General features: G+C 36.6%; 2 protein-coding genes across 4 annotated transcripts in view; both read right to left on the bottom strand.

The window, feature by feature from the left end:
* LOC107100542 (sulfhydryl oxidase 1-like) overlaps positions 1-11,622 on the bottom strand; it is a 39,170-nt gene extending 27,548 nt beyond the window's left edge. Inside the window, exons 1-6 of the mRNA XM_015399066.1 lie at positions 11,298-11,622; positions 5,676-5,776; positions 4,512-4,560; positions 4,089-4,191; positions 1,936-2,026; positions 739-884 (exon numbers count right to left, since the gene is read on the bottom strand). Of these exons, the coding sequence (XP_015254552.1) occupies positions 739-884; positions 1,936-2,026; positions 4,089-4,191; positions 4,512-4,560; positions 5,676-5,776; positions 11,298-11,583 (776 nt within the window). The 5' untranslated portion in view covers positions 11,584-11,622. The remainder of the gene's footprint in view (positions 1-738; positions 885-1,935; positions 2,027-4,088; positions 4,192-4,511; positions 4,561-5,675; positions 5,777-11,297) is intronic.
* A 1,019-nt stretch (positions 11,623-12,641) lies between these two features.
* Positions 12,642-21,576, bottom strand: part of cep350 (centrosomal protein 350kDa) — a 34,990-nt gene continuing 26,055 nt past the window's right edge. For 2 of the 3 annotated variants that reach the window (XM_015399577.1, XM_015399585.1), the window contains 7 exons: positions 21,371-21,504; positions 21,031-21,089; positions 19,092-20,914; positions 18,207-18,719; positions 16,696-16,842; positions 16,450-16,572; positions 12,642-15,923 (listed from right to left, as the gene is read on the bottom strand). In XM_015399577.1, coding sequence (XP_015255063.1) covers positions 15,756-15,923; positions 16,450-16,572; positions 16,696-16,842; positions 18,207-18,719; positions 19,092-20,914; positions 21,031-21,089; positions 21,371-21,504 — 2,967 coding nt within the window. In that variant the 3' untranslated portion in view covers positions 12,642-15,755. The remainder of the gene's footprint in view (positions 15,924-16,449; positions 16,573-16,695; positions 16,843-18,206; positions 18,720-19,091; positions 20,915-21,030; positions 21,090-21,370; positions 21,505-21,576) is intronic. The other variant, XM_015399594.1, reaches the window with a different exon arrangement.

Below are 21,576 nucleotides of genomic sequence, written 5' to 3'. Positions count from 1 at the left end.
TCCAATTGTTACTCGATCCTTGATTTAAATATATTCATCTCTGTTTATAGATGCTGGAGCTTTGCCTGTTTCCAGTGTAGTCCTGTTTCTTTTACTTTGACTAGCAGAATTGGTTTGGAGCTCGTCTGCCTGGCTAAGTCTATCCAAATGGGGCCACCTCTGAAGCTATTTGACTGCTACCTTTTTTAATCTCTGCTTCTTTCTGTAAGTCTTCTTCTGCTTCCTTGAACCCCAGTTTGCCTAAACCTCTCACTCTAAGCCTGGTTCTGCTGGAGGTTTTCTTCTGTTAAAATGCAGTTTTCCTCTCCACTGTCACTAGATGCATGCTCGGTTTAAAGGATTGCTGAAGAGTCAAAGGTAAGATGCAAGTGTAAATGGTTGCCACAGGCTGATCCAGGAGGAGCATGTCTTTCAAGTGAATGACTGGATGCAATCAACTCTTTTAAGTCTCTTTAAAGTGCCTTGAGAAGATTTGTTGTAAATTGGCGCTATAGAAATAAAGTGAATTGCATCGATTTGAAAGTAAAGCAAACAATTTTGTTAGCTGTTCAAGCTGATTATTTAATTTGTTAAACTAACTGGATTAGACCAAGAGATGGTGTCCAACAATTTTAGCCACAGTGTTCACAGTACTCCAGAAAGGCTTATTGTGACAGAGAACAGACAGTTGAGTAAACTGTGGTCTAGTGTGGTTACAACACCCGTGTTGTGAAAGAGGAACACTGCAGAAACACTTACACTCTGAGTCTGGTAAAGTTACCATCTGGATAATAGAGGTAACAGGAGGGAAACTCCGTCACTCCCAGTTTGGCCACCAGACCGCTTTCCGTGTTCAGCACCCTCCTCACAGTAACGTTCTCAAACTGCAGCAGGTCCAGGATCACCTGTTCATGTAAAATGCCAGTAAATACATATACCACATGTGTGAATGTTGTAATGGTTCATACCTTTTAGCGTTCTATAAGTAGATTTTTTTTTTGTGGTTTTAATGAATAAACAGCATAAAAATCCAAAGACGTAAACAATATCTGGATGCCCCAGTTTAAAATCTTTTAATTTTCTCTAATCCACACTGAGTAAGAAATACTCATAGGGGCTATAAAAATATCCCAGACCAAGTTGCAGAAGAAACACAAGGGACCCACAAGGGAGCATATGGCTTGTTAGAGCATCAGAATACAGTAAGAGCACATTGTTGTTCAGATTTTCACTTTCCAGCTGTTGATTGGAGGAAGTGAAAATTTTTAGGTATCTTCTATTTTATGCAATGCAGCACATTCCAAACTTTAACTATCTTTCCCTTTCCCTTAAGAGTGATGATTTTGGTCAGATAATAAAACTTGGATAGAACCAGGTGCTCCAAAAGGAAAAATATTTCAAACAGATAAAGCACACAAAAAGTTTAACCTTTTGTCCCTTTAAAATAAATCACTGAGGAAATCAGCACATTTAAATGCAGTTCAGATCAGTCTGTTTTCAAAGTCAGTTACACACATTTAAAGAAAACAAAACCAACTGAGCTCATTCAATTCTACTAAGATTGTTTATAGAATGTCCTTGTTTATAGCTACAAAAACATTTGGTTTCCTACTAATTGTTATGGGGGTTTAAACCTAAATTTTAGACAAGCTGTATCTATATATTTGAGCTTGTATGTCGAAATTTGGCCGTGGTTGGATTTGAGAAAATTCAAAAACATTTTTTTTTTTTTATTTCTATAAAATTGTACGATCATTCTATTCAAAATCAAGATAAATTTAAAATGACCTAGATGTTCGTCACGGTTTATTTTAAAAGTAATTAAAATAGAGGGAAGGATTAATTTCCCTGCAAAGGGTTAGTGAATAAAACACATTAATTGTAGTGATTACAGGGAAGGAGCTTAAATAAAAAAAAGATTAGACCTCAGAGAAGGATGATGACATGGATCTTTACCTCTCTGCCTATGTAGGATTTTGCATCTTCAAAGATCAAAGCCAGGTGTTGAACCGTGTTGGTTTCAAAGAAGTTGTTGATCTCCGTTTCACTGAGAAATGAAAGACATTGAACAGATCTGCTGTTAAATTGAATACACCAGCAACATCAAAGCAAAATCTCAGATGGAGCAGGTCTATATAGATCCCTCTAAATGGCACTGGAAATGCAAAGAGAATACATGTTATGTCACCATAAAATAAATAAATACACTCAGACAATTAGCTAATAACTTTTTTTCAATCCTTATACAATAAAAAAAATCACGTGAGAATAAACAATAACTGCAAAAATGTCCATTGGCCTTCAACAGTTTTTAGACATTTAACATTGCAGGACAGTGCAATACAAAGTCGGAGCAACTGTGTCTTCTTCGCAACGGTCAGAACAGAAATAAACACTTCCTGTTTGGTTTTCCTGCTTATCATTAAAATAAGCTGCATGTTGGCTGCTGAGGCTTGTGTCTGCATTTTTGCAGAGGAGTGTCATCCAGCAGAGTAGCATGGGCTTGCAGTAGCAATAGAGCAATTAAAACCCTGCTGAGTAGGAAGTTGTTGGCTATCCCTTTTAGGCCTTTCCTATTAACAGCAATTTCTCAAATGATACACTTTCTATTTAAAGGTATAGTGGAGGATTTTCCAGAATTTTTGAAAAGACCCACCCTCTCCACTTAAAAAAAAGCACATGCACCTGCAGGTCAGGGCATATGTCAAAAAACACATGCGCACTCTAGAGAATATATTACCTAACGAATTTGACGAACTCTTTAAGCTAGGTGGTGGAGAAGGACATCTAATATCCCAGATTTATAATCTGTTACTATCCAGATCCTTGCCGTCCATGCGGGGCCTTAGAACAAGCTGGGAGCAGGAATTAGGAATGGAGATAAGTGACGAACTCTGGAAGGCTGCACTAGAAAATATTCACAATTGTTCAGCCAACTCTAGACATTGTCTTATTCAATTTAAAATCATGCACAGGCTTCATTACTGCAAGGTGAAGTTACATAAAATTTTCCCTAATACATCCCCACTGTGTGACAAATGCCATATCGAAGAAGCCACACTTCTTCATTCTTATTGTTTGTGTACAAAATTAACCCCATTTTGGTCTGGCATATTCAAAACCTTATCAGATATGCTTAGAATCGAGTTGAGGCTGGACCCATTTCTGATTGTGCTCGGAGTTTCTGTTCAGTTTTCTCAACTTTAATAAATACCAACGACAGCTATTATCTTATGCCTTTATCATAGGGAAAAAGCTAGTGTTGATGTTCTGGAAAAAATCAGAGGTTCCATTGGTTAAATTATGGCTGGAGGAACTGGTAAGGCTCTCTGATCTGGAAAGAATACGGTTCTCGTTAGCAAATAACTTAAAACGATTCAACAGAACCTGGCAACCCCTTCAGCAATATATTAATAACTCTATTTGAAGAGAATTTGCTTTGATTCTCTGTGTGATAAGATGTTAGTCCCAGGGAAAGGGAGAGAGGGTGGGCTGGGGGGGGGGTTGAGAATGTTCTTGTTTAATTATGTCACTTTTGTTTGGTTTTGATTTTGTATTGTCTTTATGTTTTTTTTGTTTGTTCACATAAAAAAAGAGGACAAATGTGTATTGTTGATGTTTCAATTTTCATGTATGATTCCTCAATAAAAACTGTTTAACAAGAAAAAAAAGCACATGCAAAACCCTGTACCTATTCCCGAGAGGGAATAAATATTAAACGTATGCGAGAGCGTGCACAAGCACATTTCTCCTCGTGCACTCTCTGTTTAAAAGTTGCTGTTTGCATCGCTCATACAAGCTTACCTTCTAAAAGAAGATTTGCAATTTTTCCACTATGTCACTCATCTTCACTTACTCATCAGTAAGTGAAACTGGGGACGAGCACATAAGATGGCCTTACGTAAACATATCACCAGAATGATTGACAATTAGGAGGACCACTTATTTTGATGATCCACCCGCAAAAAGAACATCCTCCACTATACCTTTAAGATAAACAAATACATCATGTGTCCCTTTTGTGGTTTGCAAAATGAGTCAATCCATAACAAATGCTGTATATTACAGAAAATTAGATGTGGTTTCCCTCTTTTGAAAACAACTAGTACCTGGTAGGCTCCAGCGGGGGGCAGGCAGGGGGCCACGGCTCGCCATGAGACTCCAGGCTGTCTATGATCCGCTGCCGAAGATTTCGAACATCACGGGAAAAACCTGGAAATCAAGAGGCTTTGATGCTTTTCTACATGCACTCTAGGTGGATTTAATTCACTGATGGGAAACAGTGGTGACTGAGTAGCTCCCTAAACACAAATACGAACAACCACAGTAGGCCTAGAAGAAAAACTCTGCCATTTAGCAAGGATGATATAATGAGAAAGTGATAAAAAAAAAAAAATAAAAGATTTAAAGGCAGATCTGTTTACCTTAATATATGTTATTTTGTCCTGTATCGTGATAAATATATATTCAATATAAAAAGAAAGTGCATAAACTTCTGGCTTCATTATTTGTTTCACTGTGGGTATTGATACCTCTGTATGGCACCCCTGCTGAATCAGCTGTCGAGTAGGCATGGAAGAACTGTAAAGGGGAAAAAAAAAAAAAAAAGTGGGAGCAGATTAGTCAACCCTCACATGACCATGAGAGATCAAAACTGAAGTTTTACAAAAGAGGAGGGGTTTCTCTCTCTCCCTGCCTCAACCTCCAAATCCCTTCTGCTTGAAATGAGTCGCAGATGTTAAAGCTGCCCTGTAAGCTCAAATAGAAGGACCTCTTTGTTTCATTGGGAAAAAACTTTACACAAATGCAGACACTTCCAGCAGGATTGTTTCTGCGGATCATTTAAGAACATCACTGATCTATAAATCATTCATCAACTTCACTAATCAATAGAAAGTTTGTGATGCGTTACTTTAGTGACAAAGCAAATATACCCAATCATCTGTCCAAAGGTTATGACAACCTTAAAAAAAAAAAAAAAAAAAAAAAAAAACCTAAAAAAAATATATTTAAAAATTAAATAAAAACAGCAGGTTTTGTTGTGGACATCTGACTAATTGAACACATGAGGATTAAAAAGGGAGCTCAGTGAAAAGTTAAAGCAAATCCGTTAGACTCCTGCACTTACAGTTAGTCAATACAAACAAAAAAGAGACTGTGCTGAGTTGGCCTTCCTACTAAAAGAACACATCTAAATATTCTACAGCAACACAGGTAAGTGCAGGTCATTACATGTCAGGGGGATAAGTTATTTGTGTGATTCATTAATTCTTATTTGAAATAAAATGTTAAATCTAAATTGAAATGTAGTTTCAACTTATTTTATGTGTTAAAGGTGCATTAATTGAGGTTTTTAAGTCATTTCACAGCTTTTCATCTTAAGCATAAGTTTGGTTTGTTTACACGACTTATTCTATAAGTTTTGTTTTTCTAAAGCTCTCACAACACTTTGCTTTGTCTTGCTTCAAATTGTGGATCATATTTTATCTACCATCTCTACTTGCATCCCCCCCCAGCTTCTTTGGATGCAGTAAATCATGTGGTTCTTTGTGGATCGTAGGGGAAATAATAACTAAAATGAAATTAATAGACATTTTGTTTTGTTTTTAACAAAGAAATGTCTTTAAGTAACCCAAACAAAACTGCAGATTTGCGAAAAAGCACAGTACATTGGTGCATGTTAACCATTTAAATACCTTTATGGTGGGGTATCCGCTGATTTTGTAGTTCATGCAAATTTGTATGTTTTCATCAGCAGCACAGTCTACAGCAGCAATGTTCACTGCTGGTTTCCACTCTGAGGAAGAGATATATGAGACAGAAGGTGAGACAGCAACAGTAAACATTTAGAGCCATGTCACTGGACCATGTGTTGACTCTGTATGTTTGCACAGGAGCTGATGAGTCATGCTAAGAAATGATCCGAATGACTGGCTGCACCTTTAGGTTTCTCAGAAGCCTTTCCTCATCTATGCTCTAAAGAAGGTATTGAATGTACCAAATGCATGTTTTCATTTTTACAATGCACTTCTTACACAATAATAGGCACATCTCTCAAAAAACAGACACCATTATAATATATATATATATATATATATATATATATATATATATATATACACACATATACACATACATACACACACATTTGGGCTGCAAGTAACAATTATTTTGCTAATTGATTAATCTCTTGATTATTATTTTCGATTAATCGATTAATAATTGGATAGCAGAAGGTTCCTTAAAAAACTGTTTTTGTGGAATTATACCAAGTTAAAATAAAGCTTTTCCGCTTGAGGAGTTCTGGAAAGAGCATATTGACAGTCGAAAAAGCTTTATCTTAAATGTAAAATGTTTACTTTTTTTTTAAATTTTTTTACAGTTTTGGTATAGTTGCTTTTCAAGGTAAGTTTCTCTATCAGCACATGTTAGCGTCTCTATACTCCAGTTAACGATTACTAAATCATTAAATTAGTTGATGAGTATTTCATCAAATTAATTGATCACAATTAATTTTTTCAGCCCTAATATAGATGATGAAATGTCATCTGGAATTGCACAATTATAACCTGTAATGTTTTTCTTACTGTCAAAAAGATGTGTGACTCAAACTTGAATTTTGAGAGCACAAAACCTCAAAGTCAAAGTCTGAACAGATGGCTCTGATGAGGTCACTACTGATAACATTTTGTTTTTGTACGTTAACTGTGAGTACAAAACATCTGCTTGCATTTTAACCTGTTCTTTTCTCAGCATCTGAGCCAAAGGAATGAAAGACTGACATTTTTTTTAACCCGCTTTCAACCTCAACCTCAACCTTATTTCTTCAAAATAGAACTTAACTCAATGTTTCTACTGCATTTTGCACCATATCTATTGATTTATTTTTGCACTGCTCTGAACCTTCCATATCAGTGCCTTTTGCACCATGTCTCTCCTACACTCTTTACATTTTGATCACTACTGCACTTTATGAATGGAAATGTTAATTTAACTGCTAAGCTGCAGCTCATTCACAGTCAAAAAGCTGTATAAATCAAATTTAATTTTGAATACACTCTGTATACAAAATGAAAATAAAGTTTGTATGAGTTTAAGCCTAAATTACATTGGAAAAGACTGTTTAGGGCCACATGAAATTTTGATGTAAGAAAAAGAGCAGACATGCTAAATAAGTATACACTGCAAAAAATGATCTAGAAAAAAGTAAAACATTCTTCAATTAAGTGTACTTACCCTTAATTTGAGTAGGTAAATGAGATAGTTTTCCAATGGAATGACTATTTTTACTCTTAAAATAAGATAAATACATAATATGCACTTAAAATAAGAAAAAACAATTGTGTTTTCTTATTTTAAGTGTAAATTGTCTTGTTTAATTGGCAGAATGTCTCTTTTACCTCCTCAATCCAAGAAGTAATGCATTTATTTTAAGCAAAAATTACTTATCTAGATTTAGATTCTTTCTAGTGTAGGAGGTGTGAATCAATATTTAGATTAGTGCAGTACACTTGAATGCCAAACAAAAACTGAAACGTGAAGTTTGAATTACTTCTATTCATGGATGCTTTATTTTACAAAAGTACCATGAATAAACTGTTGGACAAAATGGAAATATGGTGAACAGTTATTATTAGAACCAAAATACTGGTTAACGTAGGAGCAGAATGTACCTGTAGATATTTTTTTATTTGGTTTGTTGACCAGTTATTATTGTTTTGTCTGCGGTGGCATTAGAGAAAGGCTGAATTTAATCGAGCACTTTAAAAGCCTTATAGGTGCCTATCTGTTTGGTATCCAAAACTACTGCTCTGAAACAAGTTTTCCTGACTTCCCCATCATAATATGAACTGACAATAGAACTTAGAGTATTTTGATTCAATACCTTATCAGTCTCTGTTAATAGCAGAAGGCATTCATTCCAGAGCTCCATGATCCATACATAATGTCATTACTCTTCTGTCTGAGTTTCTGGCTGTTTTGTGTTTGTGTTTTCTTTCTTCTGCAATGTTTTTTCTACTTAATGTATCAGATAGAAACAAACGATATATACCTTATATTTGCACTTCATTTCAGTTTAACCCATCCCATGAAAAAACATTACCAAGGCAACAGAAAAATTATAAGGGGGGTTAAATGGGGGCGTTGTCAAGAAGAAAGAAAGAGTGGTGACTAGCCTAGCGTTACTGAAGCATGGAGTACGAAGAGGGATGTTGGCAGCTATGCCGTGGATAGATGACATGGAGGATTTTTCAACAGGGTTGGATTTTTTAATCTTTTATTTGAACAATTCTGCTTCCTGCTTTTTAAGGGGAAGGGTCATAAACACTTAAATGCTTTAAAAAGATTGAAAAATTATTACATGGTAATTTTCAACCAGCTCATAAATATCAAACCTAACAAGTCTAATACAAATCTTTTGGGTGTTCTTTTCTCAGGGTTACACTATCACATGAAGCTTTATCCCTGAAAACCTGATTAAAATATATTTATATATATATATATACCCAAAGTCTGATGATGCAGGTACTTATACTGAAATAAAACCAGTATTTTAGAAACATTTTATGACAATAGGCTGTGTGGTGGAGCTGGAGGTAAAAGCAGTTCAACAGGTGTTGAACTGCTGCAGGCAGACAGAAGTACCTGCATTGTTTACTACACATAGAATTTACTCAGCTGGACATGAAAGTAGTGATGTTTTATAAGTGGACAGAAGAGGAAAGAGATTGGATAACCGCGTTTCAGTCAGTGGATTTCATCATACAAAAAAAAATCCCAAATTTAAAGAAAATTATTAAAATTTAAACTCTAAATCTAGCAGGTCAAGATAAATGCGCTCTATCATGAATTTCTATGAAACGAGGCAGGTGTCTGTTAAAACGGAATGTAGAAGGAAGTAAAAAAAAAAAAGAGGCTTTGCTTTTCCCATGGAAAGTGCGCCTAGGAGGCAAGGGGAACACAATTCCTAATCATAGAACAACACCATTGCTCTTGCTCTCCTGAGTTCATTAAAGTTTAAATATGTTGCCGATGAGCCGTCTTTTGCATAAAACGATCCGAGCACAAGTGTTGCACGTAGCCAACTGTCTTTTTATTACGGTTCAGCTACACTTTAAATGCAGCTGTGCAAACAGATGGCTATACACACACTCCTGTGAATTCTCTTTGTTGGTATTCGATGGCTTCTTTTGGTCAGCTGACTGAGCGATATTAGGAAACAAAAATTTAAAATTGGGACATTGCTGTTGGAATGGAAAGGTTAGAAGCACCCTCCAATTGATTCTAAGCACCCAACTGTATTTTTCACATCCCTCCAGGATAGAGGCTGTGGAGTCCAGGTGACCAGAACCTTATTGGTTTAAGCTCCTCGAAAGGCTGAAGCTGGTGCTGCCAAGGCGGCAGAGGACAGAATTACTTGCCATGGAGGGATGTGTCTGATGAGCTGAATTTATAACTCATGTGGGGATAATATAATTAAAGTCTGTATTAGTGAAAGGAGTGTGTACCAGCACATACCTTTGGCCTATTATGAAAATTCACTATAATAACCACAGTGTTACCACTTAGGCCTGCGCTATGAACGTTTTGAGACAAATATTGCAGAACAAGAAAATATATGTAAATGTGAAAAAAAAAAAATCACCTCATAGAGCCTCTTTATCTGCAACAAAAGTAGACTTTGGGGTGAGTTACACTTTAAAGTGTCATCAGGTATTACATTTAATCCTACAGAGCCAGCAGTTAGATGCCAATGGCTACTGTCCTTATCACAATATTTACGCGTTACTAATATTCTCTGATATTTATTCTCACTGTTCTGTAAATGAGCTTCAGAAAGAACCTTAACATGATGTTATGAAGAGTCACAATATAGAGCTAGATACAAACTATTTAATTAGATCACATGCTCTATTTAACAGACAAAAATAACTTGCTGCCCCTCCAGCCTCCATGCTGAAAAACTAAATTAAACTAATGTGCCGATGCAATACTGTAATATAAATTATGCATTTGCAATTATAAATATTTAACAGTAACTTTCTGAAGTGGTTTAAAAAATAAAATAACAAAAAGACATATTGTGGTTTAAACTGTCAGATGCATTCCCTTAGCAAAAAGTAGTTTATTCAAGTATACTAAAAGTGCACTAATTTCATACTTAAAATCAGGCAGTGCACTTAGAGTTTACTTATTCTAAACTATATTTCATATACTTAACAACAGTATAGTCAAGTGTACTTGACTATACTATTGTTTACTTTATTGTTTACTAAAGTATACTTTAAGTATACTTTAGTAAACTTTAAAATGTCACAATTTAGTTCGAAGAATTATTACTTTAGTAATACTTCAAGTACACTAAAAGTACATTGTTCGGCATACTTCCTTAACTTATACTTAGTATTCTTAATAGAATTTACTTCAAGTATATTACTTTTTGCTGAGGGTTTCTGACACAATCTGAAGCAGAAATCAATTTCAACATTTCAAAGGTGAGACTTAAAAAAACAAACTATATGAGCTTATATTTTAAAGACCTTGACATTGTTGTTCAGTCAGAAATGATGCACTCTTCTTGAGAGCTCTAATATAAACTTTTCTGTTTAGTGCCAAGAAAAACATTATTCCCACAGAACTTTATGATAAAACCTAGATTATGAAAAAGAAAGTCCCACTGCTTTCATTATAAAGCCTTTACTTTTACAGCCGTCCCTAATTGACAGTTCATAAGGATCATTTTATATCACAGCTGATTAAAAAGCCAACTAAAATCCCTTGGAGGAGGTCTATATAATCTAGTTCTACAGGGTCTGGATGTGACAACTTTGCAATTTTAAAAAAAGAGTTTTTGTGGTAAGATTGTAAGCAGGTCGTGCCTTTACTTCCTTTCTCATTTAGTAAAAGTTAAGAGCAAAATTGGCGTCTTTAACCTTAAATCAATATAATTCTATGGTTTTTGTGCCATTTTATGAAACATTAGACATTTAAACATTCCAAGTGTTTTTTGGTGCCCTATGTTAGTGTAGGTGGGTGGGAGGGCAAAATAGCCTCATATATCACTTGTGCCCTGAACAAAATTTTCACCCCTCCCTAACAGGGAAAGTTTTAAACTGCAGATTTCTCTGCTAGTTAGAGTTACAGTGATCTTCATAGTGATCTCCTTATTGCTAAAAGCATGTGTGATGATTGAAATTATGCCTTTCTTGATAAGTTTAAAGCTTTTATTTTGTGCCAACAAGCGGGGAAACAATGCATTTAAAAATAAAGATATATTGTGGAAATGTAGATGAAACAAGGACCGTTTCCATACCAACCTTTGATGTCTCTGGCCAGCTTCTTGTAAATGGGAGAGAATGAGATGCAGTGGCCGCACCACGACGCGTAAAACTCCACGACAGTGGCAGCTGAGGAGTTCACCAGAACCGAGCCCACATTCTGCTGAGACAGCAGCACGATCTGGTCTGAAGCTGTGTACAGTCCGGCTTCAGCAGCGGGAGGAAAAGCGAGACACACAAAGAAGAATAAGGCTGCAATCATTCTCAGGTTCATCTCCTGTAGTTTAATAAACCGAGACGTGGCACGGCCGCTGCGCCGCGCCATCTTCCCGATCCGAGCTGCAGCAGTTTGAACCACTGTCACAAACTTCACTCAACTTGTTCTACCCACTTGGTTTGTTTTTTTAAGGTCAGCTCCATGAGTGGGCCCTCCCACTGCCGAGCAAAGGGCCAAATCCACAGTGAGAAAAAAAACTCCTCTCTTCCACCTGATGACTAAAAAGTTAATCTGAGGTGTAGGCGCTGCAGCTCACGCCCACAGGAAGGAACTTTAATGACTGATGATGCAGCACATTTATTATTAGATTATTTGACATAGATTGCGTTCATCTGGGAAACACTTGTTTCAGATATCCACTCAATGTGACCCATGATGATATAATCCCTGCATTTGCTGCTTAAACAAAAGGAATGACCAGAAGTCCCTCAAGAAACTTATAGACAGACAACTTTTATTGTCATTTTGTATACAGAGTGTTTTAGACAGTGAATGAGAGGCAGCTTAGCAGCAAAATGAGCTTTCATTTCATAAAGGGCTGCAGTGACCAAAAAACATGGTGCCAAAACGCATTGATATGGAAGTTCAGAACATTAAATATATATGGTGCACTTATGCAGTGTTTTGGTTTAGTGTTATCAGTGTGATGCAGAGTCTGTGACATGATTTAGAGTTTTTTCAACAGTTCAGCAGTCTGATTGCAGTGGGGAAGAAGCTGTTGCAGAACCTGCTGGCCCTGCATTGGATGCTTCAGAGATCTTTCCAGAGGGCAGCAGGGAGAACAGTCCATGGTGGGGGTGTGAGGGGTCATTGATGATGTTCAGGGCTAGGGACACACAGCACTGGGATGAAATGACTTTTATGGAGGGTAAACAACTTATCCAAATCCTGTTTTTTTTTTTTTTTTTTAAATAAGCTTCCATCTTTCTGTTTTTATTTTTAAGTTGACAATGTTGCCAAGTCTGATAACAAACGTCAACCAAAATCATATATACGTATATATATTAGCAGTTTGAGCATTAGACTATGCTCTAGATAAAAAAATAAAAAAAATCTAAATGAGAAAAACACCCAAAGCTCTTCAGATATAGAGTCGAGGGGATTTTTTTTGTTGTCTTATTTGTCTGGATTGATGGTTTTCTAGCTGTCAAAATGAATGATTTTACTAAATGTACTGTTGAAATTGCAGTTGACCACAATAAGTTCAGTTGCAGAACTTAATTTAAAATAGTTTATTTATGCAATTCTGCAGTGGATATTTCCTCAGGTTTTGGTGTTAACACAAATTACCTTAAAGTATCCATCTTTTATTCGTTTTTCCCTACACAACTGTAATTTAAATGAAACTTTTATTTTGAAGTCTTGTTTTTACAGTAAGAAAGGAACTGTAAAAAGAAATCCTCTTACATTTATCATCTTTTACGAACTAATCTGTCATTTCAATTTCACAGTGGAGAGCTCCACCAGAGTCATGCCTTAAAAAAATGACTTGGTACAATCCAAAACTTCATCACCACCATGATAACATGTTATCCTGGGTTTCACAAAAAAACAGCAGACAAACCACAACATCCGAGTTCAGTTACCAAAGTAAACATAATGAAAGTCCTGCGCTCGGCTGTCTGCCCCCAAACAACTTGAAGTAATTACCTTTGCACACATTCCACCCAGTAAAAAAATAAAAAAAACTGAAGGGAAAACTTGTTCAAGTACAAACAGTGAATGCTTTATTTACAGTTTCAAATTTTATTTAGTTAACAAATCTATACTATGTACATATTTTCAAAAATCAACAGTATTTATTTTACAACAACTGTTTAGGTTACAGTAACAGTGGGTCAAACTGGATCAACAGAATATTTACACCCATCAGTCTCGCAGGACATTATAAATATTCACAACCATTTCTAAACATATGGCAAGGAGCTCTATGCTAAGCTACTGAGATAAATATGTTGCATCAATTTCAACTTTTTTTGTTTGTTTACAGTAATCCAAATACTTTCTAAGGTCAACGCTACGCTACATTTCTGTGAAGAAAACCGACCAAAGGTCAGTGGACAGCCTGATGCTATCAGGGGCTTAAAAGCTTCTTAGTCTCTACATTAAAAATAATGGAAGATGACCAGATACTGCATAGATTCAGACGGGAACTTAACTTCATCCCATATACAATCAATTTCAAGGGACAATTCCAGGGTTTTCCATAACATCTTGCAAAAACTACTCATTTAATCATTAACATACAAAGTTCTACAGCATAGAGATTACCGGTTTCAAAGAGTTGTGGTCTTTTTCCTCATCATACACCAGTTGAACCACCTCCGCCTCCTTAATTTAAGGTCACTTTCGCTATAGAGTCAATAAGGGTTTTAAAGACCTCTTAAACACGTCACAAAAAGTTGGTACATAGTTTTGTTTGACCAAAGCAGCAGAAAACCAATGAGCCCTTGGATGTAGTCCTATGTGCTAAGAGGCATCAGGGCAAAGACTCACAGTGTGAATCATGTTGGCTGGAGTCACTCATGGTTGGACTGTCCACTGCTTTCATCCACAGTGAAGGTTACTTTAGATTTCCTTAGATGTTCGCCTCATGCTGAGGTGCATGAGGAGGGATGTGAAAATGTTCTTCACTAAATCTTGACATAAGAGAGTGATAAGGCAGAACATTGAGGACAAGAAAACAGGAAAAGCAGCCATTCTGAGGTCCATTTGCAAAAAGTATGGTAGAATACAGATGATAAAACAGACATTTAAAAAAAACAACAGGTCCAAAGGATGCTGAAACATCAACAGAATCAGGAGGCACTTTAATGGAAAAAGGAGATTTTTTTTTTCTTTTTTTTTTCTGAGTAATCCCACCGGGTGCTTTATAAGGCTTGTTTAAAGATCATTTTGCAGGAAAGCACATGATGCTACAAAGACAAGTTTTTTGCCGGTAAAGACTTATAAAAATGGAATAGCGCTTTTTTTTGTGTTTAGGGAAAATGAATTAAGTGTAGGCAGGAAGGTTAAAAAATCCAGCATTTCAGTATTCTTCCATAATTGCTGCCTGTTTTGTGTCCCACTTGCATATCAATTTAATCAGCTTGCACAAAACCTACTATAACCAAGCACAAATCTCTGGAGGTATTTTCATTCCAGGTCGAAATCCACACCAAATATTTACATCCAGTAGGAAGGTGGGATGCAGTGATTGCATTAAAGGGACAGCAGTTAGATAGTTTTAGTTAATTATTAACATTACAGCTTCAAGGACTAGAACAGTTTCTCTATGCTCTTCTCTTGGTTCCTTTTATCTAATATATTGCTATATTCACATTTAAAATTGTGCTTTAATAATAACTTTAGATTTTCTTTACATGTTAAAAATGTCATTTCTACAGGTTGAAAAAAAATCATTTACATCTTAGATTTGATTTTATTTTTATCCCCAATCAAGCTTTTCCATAAAATAAATAAGGGGGCAAAATATTAAACAGATGAAGATTGTTTTTTTTTTAAATGTGCCGATAAAATGCAGGCTGATCAGAAACAAACAAGGGTTTTTACATCCATGTTGTGTTGCGAGGGCTGCGCTGGTTCAACTTAACACTAAAACCATTTTACAGCCAGTGTTTAGTATTTTTAGGGATGACATAAGTTTGTTTTTGCCAAAGTTAAGGCATGCCATAATTATGTCTACAATATAAATGTTGCTTATAAAAAAAACTCACAATCTTCAGGCTAATTACTTCAGCTGGACATGACAAGCCAAAGCTTGTTCTTAGTAAACATACGGCACTAAACCTATTTCCTGTTGCAGTGCTTAAACCTATTACTAACCTTTTTTTTAAAAATCCACATATATCCAATCAATGTACTGATCTTCCATGTGGAAAGTACATTTAGCCCACAATGGAACAAACAGTTTAGCAGCATTCATGGATATTCTCATGTCTACCTCATTTAGTCTTCTTAAAATAACCAGTTCTTGCTAGGAGGTCAGAAGATGCTATTTTTTGGGAAGGCCTGACTGCTTAGAAGCAAAAAGAAAATAAGTAAATCAAAGCTACAGCTGGAGTGAGTCTGTCTGTAAGAAAAACACTGAACTGAAGGCCTTTGGGGGGTTTTCTATTGTGAAATGCTCGGGTGAAGTCTTAAGAGTTGTTACGTGGTTTATATTTCTCAGTTGCAAGAAAGGACTAAGAGCAACAGACCATAATTCAAAATCCAGGCGGTCAAGAGAGAGCTCCTCTTTTGGCTCTCTTGTCAGAAATAAGTGTGAATGTGTTAGCAGTGTCCTTCAGCAAAGTCTGGAAGATGCTGTCTGCGAGCTGGAGCTTGACACACAGTTCGTCCTCGTCGTAGTTAACCCACTGGGCCTCCTCCTCATGGAGTTCCTGGGCCTAATAAACAAAAACAGACTTCACTTCAATGACTAGGAGAAAAAACTAAAATACAACATTCACACCTTGATGTAAAATTTACATTCTCTTCAATTTCCTGTTTTAGGGGGGAGGATAAAAAAAATAAATCACTTTTTCCTCTAGAGTCTAATTTAAATGAATGATTTTCCATTTATAAAAGGCTTTGGTCTTATGCATAAATTGTTAAATGCTAATAAAACTTAACTACTGCATTTACTTGCATAACAGAGACACAGCTTATTTAAAAAAAATGAGGTTTCATTGTTTATGTAAATTAATAAAAAAATCTCCTAAATATATAAACGCACAATATTTGCTCAAATGGTAAAAACAGGCCATTTTTTCTAGAGACACCTACAAAAAAACGTAACACCACATAACAAAGACTGGTTTAAATTCCATCCATAATATTAAATATACTATTAAGACATCATGTGTGATATTTTATGCTGCAAATGCCTAAAAAATTTAAAAGACATAGAAAAATAAAATGTTTAGGTCTTACCAGAATGTGATCAACCCTGTCCCTCTTCTTCCTGCCAAATTTGAGCATCTTCTGCCAGTCAGTCTTTTGACTCTGATCTTGCTTCAGACCATACAGCTTAAGTACTTCTTCTGTGACAAATTCCTGTCAAACCACATAAGACAATATCACGAGTTAGTTGCTTAATATACTATGTAAATAAATATGCAACATTGTATTAAAGGAAATCAGCGAACAAGAAGAAAAAAAAAAGCTGCAGAACTCAACCTGAATTTTGTTGATGTCTCCAGCGGTCTTGACTCTGTGAATGAAGGAGGACTTTACTTGACGTGGTTTGACCCACTGAGGTTGATCAGTATTCGGATCTTCAGCAAATATTTCCTTAAGTAACTCCCATGTAAGGTCAAACACGGCCTAAGGAAAAGATATAACCAAAAAACACAAGCTGTGACATGCAAGTAAGGAACCTCAAAATAGATTAAGAGATTTTTTTTTTTACATTAGGACAATGACATGCATGTAACCAAGGCAATTTAAATGACCTGCAACAAAGTTCTTAATTAAACTAAACCGACTCCTGTTGATGGTGTTTGGTATATGACTTTATATGATCCAAATAATGTTTGCATCATAGATTTTTAAAAGTTGTGCCTCCATTTCCAAGCAGATTTGTTCTATAAAGACCCTCTACTAAGTTTTTTGTTTTTCTACCCAATGTTTTTATCACAGGTGATTCCAGTAATTCGTATAATGAAAAGAGACCCTACTGCTCTATTATCACCACTCTGATGGCTGAATTTAAATGATAAGAAAACCTACTCAGCTGCATGATAAGTTCATAGCCCAATGACAAAGCTAATTGTTAACATTATAATAGTTCTGTCAAGTACTGAAGAGGCATATTAGGGCAGATATTGAAAAAGTCAGGCTAGGATAACATGTCTGTTACTATTGAGTAAAAACGACTGCAGCCTCTTCAAACTTTACAGCCTTATGCTGAACAAGTAACAATTATTCAATTTATTAACAACATTTATTGGCCCCTAGTGCATTAAGATGTAAAAATAATACTAGTCAACATAAGTTTAAAATATGCAAAAGAAACATTAATAAAAAATCTGTTATTTACGTTTGATTAAAAACTATAAGCTATTACATACTTTGCACACCTCTGAATAATCTGTGGAAAACTCATCACTAGTATTAAAAAATCTAAGAGCTTCTAATAGTTGCTGACCAGCTTTTTTTGTGTTTTTTCTGCTGGAGTTTTTGGAAGGCCCTCTTTCCATCTACCTACCTACTCCTTAGCTTCCCCTACAATCTCACCATCAGATCCAAGTCAGGACTTTGCTGAGCAGCTTTAAAAAATGATCATTTACAGTAAAAGAAAAAAAAAGTAGTATATTACCGTAAATAAGTTACTTTCAGCCTAAATCTTCCAGGTTTAGGAATAATTTGGAGATTTCTTTAAAATTAGCTAATTAACAGGCTGGGACTCTGTGTCTGACCCTACATTTTCCCCTTTTCATAAATTATTGATTTCATATTGAAACCAAATCCCTTGTATTGGTGATTAATCCCAATAAAAGTGAACTTTTTCACTGTATATCAATAGGCGGGTGTTCTCAATGTTTCTAATTAAATCCTACAAAAAATATCCTCGACTTATAACTCCTAAGCATTTTCGATTCACTACTTATTTTTAGAAGAAAATCTGTGTGGTGATTTCTGTCAGTTCAGTTTTTCTTTTTTTTTTGTGTGCAATTTCTTAGTTTTACCTTTTTGTAACTGATGATGGAGAGGGCATCTTGGTCCTGGCTGCTGGACTCTTTCCCTAAATACTCCAGGGATGGTGTAGGCTTTGAAAGTTGTTCAAGTATGAGCGCCCCCTCCTTCCCCAGGCCAAAAGCCTCCCAGATCTCCTGTGTGGCAGAATGGACCATTTTCTCCACCTCTGTGGCCGAGTGGGGCACAATCATGGCGGGCTGTTCAGGTAGTTTGGGAGGCAAGGGGAGGGGTAGCTCTGGTCTTGGTGGAGTTTTTACCTGCGAGTCCCCACCTAATGATGAAACCATGGCCCCCATGTGTGGGCCCAATGACCTGCCAAGTTCACCTCCGAGCTCTTCTTTCTGTTTGAGTCTCTGCTGCTGTCTGCGGGAGCTGAGACCAAAGTCCTCATCGAACCAGTCCTGATCATCCCCAATATCATCCAGCAATTCTCGGCTCAGCTCCAGTTCAGCTAAACGCTTAGCGAGCTCCTCTTGGCCACTAGGTCCAAAGACTGGACTCTCCTGGTTTAAGAAATATGCACTGTTTTAGTCTCAAATTGAGGGTCATAAGGTAATTTATGACAAAATGTAATATATCAGAAGAGATCCAATCATATCCATGCATTTTACACATTTAAACTTAAAAAAAATGATTGTACATTCTGCAACCAAAGATAAAAACTTTCAGTATTTACCAACGCATCAATAGTCTGTCAACACATGGGTGGACTTTGACTGTACACATTAAAAGCCTCGCATGTCAAGTAAACAACTTCTATTAGCCAGAGCTAGATCATATCCCAGCGGTTGAGAAGCCAAGTAACATTTCATATAATCTACATCAACAAAGTTTGAGGTGTTTGAAATACTTTAAGAAAAATCAGAAACACTCACTGATCTGTTGCAGAGTTCAGGAGAAGACAACTCCCCCTTTTCAGCAGGTAGAAAGAACGGTAGATTATCTTTTTGCCCCACTGAAGAGATCCACTTTTCTTCATCATTTCCAACAAACAAACATCCATTTAACTGGTTGGCCTTTTTTATCTTTTCTTCTTTGGCCCTTTTTATTTCAGAGCACTGCTTAAAACAATCTTTGATCAAGTTGTTGAGAAGCTTATCAGTAAATGTGTCCAGCCGATCCCCGTCCTTCTCTTCTCTCTTATCATTCTTGATGTCTGCTGGCCGATCTGTGGGAATCAAATCCTGCTTAATGTCAGTATTATTTCTCTCAGCAATGGCTGCTTTCTTCTCATTCTCCTCAGTTCTTTCTTGATCTGGAATAAGGGATGCATGTGATGCTTCATTTAAGTCTAAAATCACATCCTTAAGGTTCACATGACAAATCTGATGCTCAGGTTTTTTCTGATGCTGTGAATTGAGGATCAGTTTGGAATCAAGCGGGATCTGGTCCTTCTCATCCAAATCTTTTACATCTCTAGACTTGTTGTCCTTGTTAAATGTTTGATCGTTTTTGATTTCTGGATCTTTTGGTTTTTGAGGACTGCCTTTAACCTTTTTCTGCTGTTCCCCACCTTTATCAGATAAGTCATCAAAGAAAGAGTCCTCATCTTCTGTAGTATCTGCATAGAGCTCAAACTTGTCTGGGAGGTGTGAGACTTTGTCTGGAGGAGCAAAGATACCATGGGACTCCTCACATTCAAAGTAAACAACCCCATCATAAGTACCGTTGTTACTTCCTTCAGATTTGTCCAACTCCACACCTGCCCAGAAGCCATTGGCGAAGCTGGTTGGACCTTTAAATCTCAGGGTGCCTGGTTGAACGCCTCCAACTAGGACCCGGTCTCCAAGCTGAAAACCTGGCATTTCATCTAGAACCAAAGGAGAAGCGACCCCTTGGCTGGAAAACTCGGTCTTATTCTCACATTTTAAATCTTCTCCATTATGCTGGAAATCCACAAGTTTTTCTGAATGAAGGTCTTGCTCACCAGCACTAGCAGGCCGACTTATCTCTTCGGGTATTTCTTCTTCTACTTCATCTTGGGTGTCAAAAGTGGGGGTTGCCCTGGATGACTCTTTACTTGAATGCTTAACTTCCATTTGGGACAAAGAGACTTGAGACTCGTGCTTAGAAATATGATCCTCTGAAGGTGAAAAATGAGCAGATTCAAAGTCCTCCTGGTAACCATCGGTGCCAAGAGACACGTCAACATCTTTACAGAGTGGCTGTTTTTTTAAAGAGCCTGCTGAGTCAGGTGTGAGAGGGGGGTCTTTGGCTGAAGAGCTGCAGCTTACGTGTGATGAAGCTTCCAGATTACCGGCAGCAGAATACTGAGCACCAGGTATAAAGGTATTTGACTTCACAGCATCCTCCGCTTCAGATATTTCTCTGTCAGTCCTCTGTTCTTCCTGATCCAAGCCATCAGACCTTTCACGTTCCCCGCCTATGATAGGGGGGTCTTGTTTAGATGCAGTTATTTTCTCCTGGGAGTCAGGTTTGAGAAGGTTAGACTGTTCATCCTCAGACCTGGAGTGTACTTCCACATCTAACTGTTCTTCAATATCAGATTTGTTGTCAGACAAAACCTTCTCATCCTCAGACTCTGGCTTGGATAGAGATCTTAAAAGAGACCCTGATGAATGACCGCCAGACGGTCTGCTGTATTCAGTCACAGTGGGAGTTTTGGGGACCTTGTTGGGTAAATCTTCAGGCAATGCTTTGGAAGCTGATTGGCTATGATAAGACTGTGGAAAGGTATCTGCCAAAAACATAAAGGAGAAGAGAATTAATAAAATGTATTGTATTAATAATACATCTGAGATATATTTTGCATGTGATAAATGTGTTCACACAAATATTATATAAACCACTCACTATGATTTTGTGAAGCATCAATAACTGTGCCTGCAGAGTCAGAGCTTTTGATGTCAGATCTGAAAAGGAGATTGTCTTAAAATGATTACAATGCTAAAAAACGTTGTACACAGAGTCCTCTTCAAAAGTATTCATATTTCATTCTAGTGTGATTTTACAAGTTAGACAGACAAAGTGGTATAAAACTGTGAATTAGAAAAAGATTTATAAAAAAAAAAAAAGGTAATAATCACAGCCTGCTTTTACTATCAGGCTTTTAAATAAAATGTATTCTTAAAAAATATTTTGCAAGGTCCTATGTATTGGAGGGTTTAGCATTGTCTGAATCTCCTCTGCATACCTGTGCAGAGAAGGTTTGATAGATGACTGCTCCAAAACGTAGCTGGAATCATTTATATTTGACGTAGTATCAGGTGTTGAGTCTGGCTCCTTATTAAGCTCTGCTTTGGTTTTCTCAATGAAATCGTTGTAGTTCTAGAAATAAAAACAAAGCGCAAACAGGGTAGGTTCAGCTATAAGGAATCTTGCAAAAGAAAGTGCAGAGAT

This window comes from Cyprinodon variegatus, unplaced genomic scaffold (assembly GCF_000732505.1).
Source record: "Cyprinodon variegatus isolate N-32 unplaced genomic scaffold, C_variegatus-1.0 Scaffold30, whole genome shotgun sequence".
Taxonomy (NCBI): domain Eukaryota; kingdom Metazoa; phylum Chordata; class Actinopteri; order Cyprinodontiformes; family Cyprinodontidae; genus Cyprinodon; species Cyprinodon variegatus.
Note: the sequence above shows the minus strand (reverse complement) of the source record. Positions and strands in the feature narration are given on the sequence as shown.